Source organism: Bos grunniens, chromosome 15, assembly GCF_055505025.1.
Source record: "Bos grunniens cultivar Pamir isolate PY7600 chromosome 15, Bosgru_T2T1.0, whole genome shotgun sequence".
Lineage (NCBI taxonomy): Eukaryota > Metazoa > Chordata > Mammalia > Artiodactyla > Bovidae > Bos > Bos grunniens.
The window spans coordinates 50007001-50017545 of record NC_141179.1 but is presented as its reverse complement, the minus strand read 5'-3'; the positions used below and the strand labels follow the sequence as shown (position 1 = coordinate 50017545).

General features: G+C 36.9%; 1 protein-coding gene across 1 annotated transcript; it reads right to left on the bottom strand.

The window, feature by feature from the left end:
- Window positions 1-8699: 8699 nt before the first annotated feature.
- LOC147358075 (olfactory receptor 52P1-like) lies at window positions 8700-10138 on the bottom strand. The gene has a single exon (XM_086342038.1). It carries the CDS (start codon window positions 9927-9929, stop codon window positions 8976-8978), a length of 954 nt encoding a protein of 317 aa, XP_086198164.1. The 5' UTR covers window positions 9930-10138; the 3' UTR covers window positions 8700-8975.
- Window positions 10139-10545: the final 407 nt, after the last annotated feature.

Below are 10545 nucleotides of genomic sequence, written 5' to 3'. Positions count from 1 at the left end.
AGACAACATATTTATGGGTCTTGTTTTTGTATCCATTCAGCCAGTTTGTGTCTTTTGGTTGGAGAATTTAGTCCATTTACATTTAAAGTAATTATTGATATATATGTACTGAGCTGATGTTCCTATTGCCATTTTCTTAATTATTTGGGGTTGATTTTGTAGATCTTTTTTTTTTTTCTTCTCCTGTATTTCTTGACTATATAAGTCCTTTGAACATTTGTTGTAAAGCTGGTTTGGTGGCACTGAATTCTTTTAACTTTTTCTTGTCTGAAAACCTTTTTATTTCTCCCTTAATTCTGAAGGAGATCTTTCCAGGTACAGTAATCTTTGTTGTAGATTTTTCCCTTTCAGTACTTAAAATATATCCTGCCATTCCCTTCTGGCCTACAGAGTTTCTGCTGATGATCAGCTATTAAGAGTATGAGGTGTCCCTTGTATGTTACTTGTTGCTTCTCCCTTGCTGCTTTTAATATTCTTTCTTTGAGTTTAGTCTGTGTTAGTTTGATTAGTATGTGTCTTGGCATGTTTCTCCTTGGTTTTATTCTGTATGGGGCTCTTTGTGCCTCTTGGACTTGACTGGCTATTTCTTTTTCCATGTTAGGGAAATTTTCAATTATAATCTCTTCAAAAATTTTCCCATACCCTTTCTCTTTTCTTCTTCTGGGACCCCTATAATTTGAATGTTGATGCATTTGGTATTGTCCCAGCAGTCTCTGAGGCCGTTCACAGTTCTTTTCATTCTTTTTACTTTATTCTGCTCTTCAGAATCTATTTCCACCATTTTATCTTCCAAGTCACTGATTCATTATTCTGCTTCAGGTATTCTGCTATTAATTCCTTCTAGAGTATTTTAATTTCAGTAATTGTGTTTGTCTCTATATGCTTATTCTTTAATTCTTCTATGTCTTTGTTAATTGATTCTTGTATTTTCTCCTTTTTGTTTTCAAGGTTTTTGATTATCTTTACTGTCGTTATTCTGAATTCTTTTTGAGATAGTTGCCTATTTCCTCTGTCCTCTCAAGTTTGGTCCAGTTGGTTGTGTAAGCTTCTAATGGGGTGAGATTTGTGCTGAGTTATATGTTTGCTTGTTTGTTTGTTTGTTTGTTTTTCCTCTGATGGACAAGGCTAAGGGAAGTGGTAATCCTGTCTGCTGATGATTGGGTTGGTATTTTTGTTTTGTTTGTTTAGATGATATGTCCTACACAGTGTACTATTGGTGGTTGGGTGATGCCCAAACCATTTGTATTAAAGTGGTTTCCTTTGTGTGAGTTCTTAATACCTGATACTCCCTGACATTAGTTCTCTGGTTGTTTAGGATTTTGGAGTCTGGGCTCCCTCTCCAAAGGCTCAGGGCTTGATCCTTGGTCAGGAACGAGGATTCCACAAGTAGTTTGTCATGTCAATAAGTGAGATTAAAACAAATACCCCAAAATGAGAAACCAAAGACAAACCCCAGGCAAATGGCAGTTACAAAATCAGGCAAATAATAGTTAAAATAATGGAATATACACATATACATATACACCCATGAGCAAATTCAAAACAGTCCAACAGAAATAAAGTACAATATATTGACCTGGCACACAATGGAAAGAAAAAAAAATTATTTACCACTTCCCTGGTGGTTCAGACGGTAAAGCGTCTGTCTATAATGTGGGAGACCTGGGTTCAATCCCTGGGTCGGGAAGATCCCCTGGAGAATGAAATGGCAATCCACTCCAGTATTATTGCCTGGAAAATCCCATGGACAGAGGAGCCTGGTAGGCTACAGTCCATGGGGTCACAAAGAGTCGGACACAACTGAGCGACTTCACTTTCACTTTCAAGAACAAAACTAATTAATGGACAAACTGGAAAACCAAACTAAAGCAAGGTGCCAAGTGGGGAATAAAGCAATGAAAACAAAACTAACACATATGTTGAAAGGAAAGGAAAGAAAGAAAGAAAATATATGTAAAGTTAAATAGTAGTAGATGAAGAAGTTTATGTACATTAAAGATTACCTGCAAAGGGAAAAGAAGAGTAGGAAAGACAAACAAAGGAATAAATGTAGAAGAAAATGTAATTGGTTTAAAAAATTAAAATTATAAAAAGATCAAAGAAAAAAATAAGAAAAAAAGAAAACTCTACAGAACTGCAAAAGCCCAATGTAGAGCAGAGGGTTTTAGCAGCAATAAAACGTGTGGCTGAATATTTGCATATACATATACACCCATAAGCAAAATCAAAACAGTCCAACAAAAATAAACTACAATAGATTGACCTAGTGAAGAAAAGAAACCAAAAATTATATCTACCAGGTAAGAACAAAACTAACTGAAGCACAAACTGGAAAACAAAAGTAAAGCAAGGTGCCAATTGGGGAATAAAGCTATGAAAATAAAACTAACAAATATGTTGAGAAGAAAGCAAAGAAAGAAAGAATAGATATGCAAAGTTAAATAGAGGTATATAAGATTTATATACATTAAAGATTAACTGCAAGGGGAAAAGAATAACAGGAAAAGCAAACAAAGGAATAAATGTATAAAAATAATAAATTTAAAAATTGAAAACTAAAATTAAAAATAGAGAGAGAGAGGAAAAAAAAAAAAAGGAAAACTCCATAGAGCTGCAAAAGACCAATGTAGAGGCAGAGGTTTATATCAACAATAAAAAATGTGACTGAGGGAAAAAAAAGGCATTGAAAGGTGGATTCTTTACCACTGAGCCCCCAAGAAAGTCCATCTCTGTTGTTCAGTGTGTCAGGCACATATAGCACCCCCGGCTGGGGTGCTACTCTGTAGATCAGCGCATCAGGCACTTAAAGTGGGGTCCTACTCTGTCGTTCAGTGCGCCAGGTGTTTGATGGGTCAGCTCTCTATTGTTCAGCTGCAGGTGCTGGCATGTGGGGAGAGAGGCTATGGTGATGGCTCCACCCCCTACACGTGACTCAGCAGTATCTTCTTGTTTCCATGGCTGCCCAGCTTTCCTCCACAGGCATTTCCCACCACAATCTCCTCCCTCACATCCCCTTGATCCATCTCTCCACAGATAGCAGCCCTCGCTCTGGGATTGTGGAGCAATCCTTAAGCTCCAGGTCCTAGCCGCTGCACCTTCCAGGGGACCAGCATCCCTGTCTGAAGTGTGTATGGCTGTACAAGGACTGTCTGATTCTCATTCCATTTAGGCTGCCACAGATCAGCTGTTTCACTCTGACCTTAAAATGTTTCTCCTCTGACTCAGACTTTTGCCCCAGTGTGGGGATTGGACCCCTGCTTCAGTTCCCCCACCCGCTGAGGACACTTCCAGTCCTACTAATATGCCTAATTTTTTCCCCTAGTTACTTGGTCCTACCGAGTTTTGGGTGTTTCTCTATATTCTTTTCTGCCGGTTAGGTACTCCTGTCCACTCTCAGCTGGTGTTCTGCATGCATTTCTGTGTCTGAAGGTGTATTCATGATGCATCCATAGAGAGAGATGTACTCCATGTCCACTTTCTCCTCTGCCATCTTGTAGTCCTCCTGACTGTTGGATTTTTATCCCTCCGTCACACACAAATAGTTTTTACTGCATCAATTCATATCATCATATGATTTAGCTTGATGATGTGATGGGTAACATTCATTGATTTTGAAATATTGAACCAATCTTGCACACAATCTTACTCACTTGGATGTAATATAATATTTTTAATATATTATTAGATTTTATTTGTTAACGGTTGAAGATTTATGTATCTATATTCATGAGAGATATTAATCTAATTGATCTTTTCTGTTAAAGTTTTATCTGTTTCTGTTACTAGGGTTATACAGACTTAAATATCTAGACAGATTACTACATATATTTATTCTTATATAGAACTATGGACAGAGGTTCATGACATTGGACAGGAGGCAGGGATCAAGACCATCCCCAAGGGAAAAAAAAATGCAAAAAGGCAAAATGGTTGTCTGAGGAGACCTTACAAACAGCTGTGAAAAGAAGAGAAGTGAAAAGAAAAAGAGAAAAGGAAAGATATACCCATTTAAATGCAGAATTCCAAAGAATAGAAAGGGGAGATAAGAAAGCCTTCCACAGAGATCAGTGCAAAGAAAGAGAGGAAAGCAATAGAATGGAAAAGACTAGAGATCTCTTCAAGAAAATAAGAGATACAGGGAACAGTTCATGCAAAGATGGGCTCAATAAAGGACAGTAATGGTATGGACCTAACAGAAGCAGAAGATACTAAGAAGAGGTGGCAAGAATACACAGAAGAACTATACAAAAAAGATTTTCATGACCCAGATAACCACAATGGTGTGATCTGGAGCCAGACATCCTGGAATGTCAAGTCAAGTGGGCCTTAGGGAGCATCAGTAGGAACAAAGCTAGTGGCGGTGATGGAATTTCAGTTGAGCTATTTCAGTTGAGCTATTTCAAATCCTAAAAGAGGATACTGTGAAAATGCTGCAGTCAATATGCCAGCAAATTTGGAAAATTCAGCAGTGGCCACAGGATTGGAAAAGGTCAGTTTTCATTCCAATCCCGAAGAATGCTCAAGTCATTCACTTCCATTCAATTCCATTCAATTCATTCAATGCCAAAGAATGCTCAAACTACCACACAATTGCACTCATCTCACACACTAGTAAAATAATGCTCAAAATTATCCAAGCCAGGCTTCAATAGTACATGAAGCATGCATTTCCAGATGTTCAAGCTGGTTTTAGAAAAGGCAAAGGAATCAGAGATCAAATTGCCAATATCCACTGGATCATCAGATCATCAAAAAAGCAAGAAAGTTCCAGAAAAAAACATCTATTTCTGCTTATTGACTATGCCAAAGATTTTGACTGTGTGGACCACAACAAACTCTGGAAAATTCTGAAAAAGTTGAGAATACCAGAGAGAAATCTGTGCGCAGGTCAGGAAGTAGCAGTTAGAACTGGACATGGAACAGCAGACTGGTTCCAAATCAGGAAGGGAGTATGTCAAGGCTATATATTGTTACCCTGCTTATTTAACTTATATGCAGAGTACATCATGAGAAACGCTGGGCTGGATGAATAGCAAGCTGGTTTCAAGATTGCTGGGAGAAATATCAATAACCTCAGATGTGCAGATGATGCCACTCTTATGGCGGAAAGTGAAGAACTAAAGAGCATCTCGATGAAAGTGAAAGAGGAGAGTGAAAATGTCGGCTGAAAGCTCAACATCCAGAAAACCAGATCATAGCATCTGGTCCTATCACTTCATGGTAAATAGATGGGGAAACAGTGGAAACATTGACAGACTTTGCTTTTGGGGGTTCCAAAATCACTGCAGATGGTGATTGCAGCCAAAAAATTTAAAGATGCTTGCTCCTTGGAAGGAAAGTTATAACCAATTAGACAGCATATTAAAAAGTAGAGACATTACTTTGCCAGCAAAGGTCCATCTAGTCAAAGCTATCATTTTTCCAGTAGTCTTGTATGGATGTGAGAGTTGTACAATAGAGAAAGCTGAGCAGCAAAGAATTGATGCTTTTGAACTGTGATGTTGGAGAAGACTCTTGAGAGTCCCTTGGACTGCAAGGAGATCCAACCAGTCCATCCTAAAGGAAATCAGTCCTGAATATTAATTGGAAGACTGATGCTGAAGCTGAAACTCCGATACTTTGGCCTTCTGATGGGAAGAACTGATTCATTTGAAAAGACCCTGATGCTGGCAAAGATTAAAGGCAGGAGAAGGGGACGACAGAGGATGAGATGGTTGGATGGCATCACCGACTCAATGGATATGAGTTTGGGTAAACTCGGGGAGTTTGTGATGGATAGCAAGGCCTGATGTGCTGTAGTCCTTGGGGTTGCAAGGAGTCGGACACGAGTGAGCGAATGAACTGAACTGATAACTATTATTAAAAAGGAAAATCTATTAATCTCTCAAAGGATACTGTTTTTTTCTGTATTATATATGCACATTTTGGTCATCGAAATCTGTTGTTGTTCCTAGAACTAAATTAAATTACACACATGAATGTGTGTATATAGGAAGCAATGAATGAAAAAACAGACCTATATCTGATGAAAAATTTGTTGTTTTTAGGTCACTAAGTCATGTCTGACTCTTATGCAACCCCGAGGACTGTTGCCCAAAAGACTTCTCTGTCCATGGAATTTTCCAGGCAAGGATACTGGAGTGGGTAGCCATTTCCTTCTCCAGGGTATCTTCTTGACCCAGGAATCAAACCTGAATCACCTGCATTGGCAGGCAGATTCTTTACCCCTGAGTCCCTGGGGAATCTCAACTAACACATTATGATGTAGTGAAGTGTTGCTCTAAATTATAGATTAGCAAACTTTTTATATAAGAGTTTGACAGTGAATATTTTAAACTTTTTGTATGATCTCTGTCCTAGTTATTCAAATTTGCCCCTATAGTGTCAAAGCCTCCATCAACAATACATTGATCAATGGATATGATGATGATCCAATACATTTTTTTTTATTTAGAAAAAGAGGCAGCAAGATGGATTTAGCCTGTGTGCTACAGATTGCCCCATGAACCTGACAAAGTCATATTCTGTGAAGTAGGTCAAAAGTAATATTAGGCTCTATAAGTTCAAAGTATAATGTAGCATTTATTTAAATGAATTCTGATTTTTGGCTAGATTTATCACCTGGAGACAAGGTCATTCATTGCATACAAGATTGTATGGCCCTTTCACCATTCCCATTGTACAACTCTTTATTTCTCATGGTGAACTATGACCATCACAGTGCCCCAAATTGGATATTTTCTTATTGGATTCCCCTCCTGCTTTTCTAATTATGTTTTTTTCTTTAAGTTTTATTCTCCTTTTTTAGTATGCCATGACTCTCTTCTGGATGAATTTTTACTTTTCATACAGTGTCTATTCACCTCCATTGTGATGTTGCCTCTTGGAAAACCTTTGACACCCTTACTATATGGATATGTTATCATTACTCTTCAAGATTCAAGTCATCCTTTTCCTAGCATCTCCTCCAATATACCTTAGAAAATTGTCTCCTTGTGGTAGTTTTGGTATTCCATTATTACCTGAACAATTTTTAAACTGTTACTTTGAATTTATCTTTTTTTTTTTATTATCTGGGATATATGCTGATTTTTTAAAATAAAAATTAGTTCATTTTTTACTACTTTGTTTCTCATATATTTGGACGAATATTTGACACTTAATAAATGCTTTATGACATTAACTGATTCTCCCACTGACTTAAGTGATTTGATGTGTTACTTACTGAGACAATAAATTTTTTAGGATGGTTTGGGTGGGTGAATAAGTGTGAAATGTCCATTTTGGAGAATGTGGAATAACTAAGAGGATATCTTTGTAAAATAGAGAGCTACCTATTTCAGAGCTCTATTGGTATTTGGAATATAGAGCTATCTATTTCAGAACTCTATTGGTATTTGGAAAAACATCTTTTCTAACAGATCTTCCAAATTTCAGTACCTATCTTGGCATTTGGAATATAGAGCTATCTATTTCAAAACTCTATTGGTATTTGGAAAAACATCTTTTCTAACAGATCTTCCAAATTTCAGTACCTATCTTGGCACTATTCATGATAATATGGAAGAAGATTATTTATTACTGTGATAACTGTGTTTCAGTCATCATTTAATTTAATCCTTGCTCTGACACTATAAAGTATAAAAACTATTTCCTCTGTTTGATCAATGATGAAACTCAGAATTTATACAGTCAAAAATGAAACACAGCCAGTCATTAGTAACAGAAGCAACATTAGAGCCACTCAGCATACACTCATTGAAAAAAAAAAAAAAAAGGAAGACTTACATTATTGTAAGGAATCAAGCTATTTGCAGTGTAATTCATACAAAAGTTAATGAGATACAAATACAGTTATAAATAGGTAAGATTATGGCTACAGCAGAAAAAAAGTCAGAGGCTAGGAAGCTCATTCATTTGAAAACATACTTTGGCCAATAAGTATTTGAAAAATATATTCCAATCTTTGTCAAGAATCAACAATTTCCAATTCAATGAGCATTCATTCCATAAAACAGTCCTAAAAGTAAAAGGATATTTTGCACAGAGCATTTATAGATGGGTCTTAATTAGGACCCTCTGTGTTACATGCATAGTAAAGTGAATGTTCCTAATTACGAAGCAAATTGCTTGCAAACAGCACTGGATGAATGTGACTGAGAAATTGATATTCTCTGAAGACAAAGAAAAGGGAACTGAACATGGATAAATAGGACTTTCACAAGTGTGAAGTGAAAGTGATTAAGTATTTCAAGTGTTACTGAGAATCCATAATCATGTTACCAGGTTACCCTGATTGGACATTTCCTTAGTAAAATAGAAGTGACTCTTGCCTAGGAGGTTGCCAAAATATTATAATACTGATCAGACATAAGGAGACTGAAAAATCTACCATGATACCTAAAAGAAGAGCAAACGTATTGGAATAAATACATAACATTGAGAGAAATGTGCTTCATTTTTGGCATGCTGATTCATCATTGCTACTAAAATAATGAGTAAAAAGACACTTAAAAATGATTTTTACTCTACAGTTTTTAAACAAAGCATGTAACAATTAAAAATGGAAAAAAATGTTTTCAAGAATGGCAATGTCCAGTATGTTGAGAAGTTTTAAATTGTTACAATAACTAACCTAGTCATTTCACATGAGTGGATATTATTAAATATTATGAATAAATATATAATGTGAAGTAATATTAACAACAAATAACAATTGTTGCTAACATTTATTGAAATGTTAAGTATTTCAATAATTTAATATTTGTGAATGTGAAGAAACACATTTTTAGTTCTAAAAGAAAGAAAGCATAAAAATTGAAAATAGAGAAAAAAATAAATGTATAGCATTAAATATCCCCGATTAAAACCATAGATGAATCAAAAAATAAGTTGGGGACAAGGTTGTAACTGTTATTAATGTACTATGACTTCATGAAACAGATTCTACCACCATGGGTTTGTATTTAAATATCTTAGTTTTCAGAAATTTTTTTGTTTGGGAAAAAGAGACCAATCACTCGGTCACGAATCTGCTTGGTCTTGACACCATAGACAAGGGGATTGACTGTGGGCGGCACCAGAAGGTACAAACTTGCAAAAATGATATGGACACTTGGAGGCACCTTCTTGCCAATGCGGTGAGTTAGAAAGCTAAAGAGTGCAGGTGTGTAGGAGACAAGGATAGTGCACACATGGGCAGCACAGGTGCCCAGTGCTTTTGAGCGGGCATGCTGAGAGGAGAGCCGGAAGACCGCCTGGAGGATTTTGAGATAGGATGTGGCTATGAGCCCAAGGTCCAGTACCATCACTGAAAGGGCCACAGAGATTCCGTATGTTCTGTTAACATGGGTGTTTGCACTAGCCAATTTCACCACAGCCATGTGCTCACAATAGGCATGATTGATGACATATTTGGTATAATACGGTAGTCTTCTAATGAGAAAGGGACATGGCAAAACCAGGAAGATAGCTCGGACCACACTAGCTAGACCCATTTTCATGACCATTGTTGTTGTCAGGAGGGTTGTATATTGTAGTGGGATGCAAATAGCTACATAGCGATCAAAGGCCATGGCAACTAAGAGGGCTGACTCAATTATGCAAAATGTGTGGATGAAATACAACTGTGCTAGGCAGATATCAAAGTCAATCCAATGTGCATCCAGCCAAAAGATGCCAAGCATCTTGGGGGCTGTGGAAGACGCAAGGGCCATATCATTCATTGCCAGCATGCCAAGGAAGAAATACATAGGCTGGTGGAGGCTTGGCTCTAGTTTGATGGTAATGATGATTATGCTGTTCCCCAGCAGGGTCAGGGAAAACAGGAGGCAGACAGGAATGCCGATCCAGCAGTGAAAATCTTGCAACCCAGGAATACCAACCAAGAAGAAAGATGAAATGTAGTGATGAGTAGCATTGTCTGCCATGTAAAAAGTCAATAGGTTGCGTGCTTAGACAGAAAGTAGCTGGTCAAATCCCTCTGTGCAGAAAGTAGGATGACAGACTGTTTTTCCGAAGGCCCTATATGTGTGGAATCCAGGCACACTGCAAATGACCTACTTGAAGGGCTGGCTCTTCTTCTAAACCTCTGTCAATCATCAGGTTAACAATGTCCCCATTCTTAGTCCTGGAGTCTTCACCTGCAAATGAAAAGATTAAGTTTATTTATTTCAGATATTTTTTCCTGAGTTTTCAATTTTTTTTTTTTCCAATTCTCCCTGTAGCATGTATTTCTTGTTAGAGGATCAGTTAGCAACATAATAACTTCATCACTGTGCAAAAGGCAATGTTGGATTCTGATATAAACAGTTTTAGAAAAGAAGTAAGTCAAGTCTTTTAAAGAAAATGGAGATCAAGTATGAATACACATACATAAACACACACAAAAATTAACAGGGATTTCAAAATGCAATCATTATTTTAATAATACTCTTATCCATAGAGCACATAGTAGAATAAGACCTAACTCTAAAGCATAAAAACAAAGCTTATGAAAATAAGGACAATAAGGGCTTAATCATCAACCAAAGGCAAATTTTTCCT

What these genes read in the sequence shown, in the direction of transcription:
- LOC147358075 (XM_086342038.1), bottom strand. Translation starts at nt 9,929, where the DNA reads ATGGCAGACAATGCTACTCATCACTACATTTCATCTTTCTTCTTGGTT.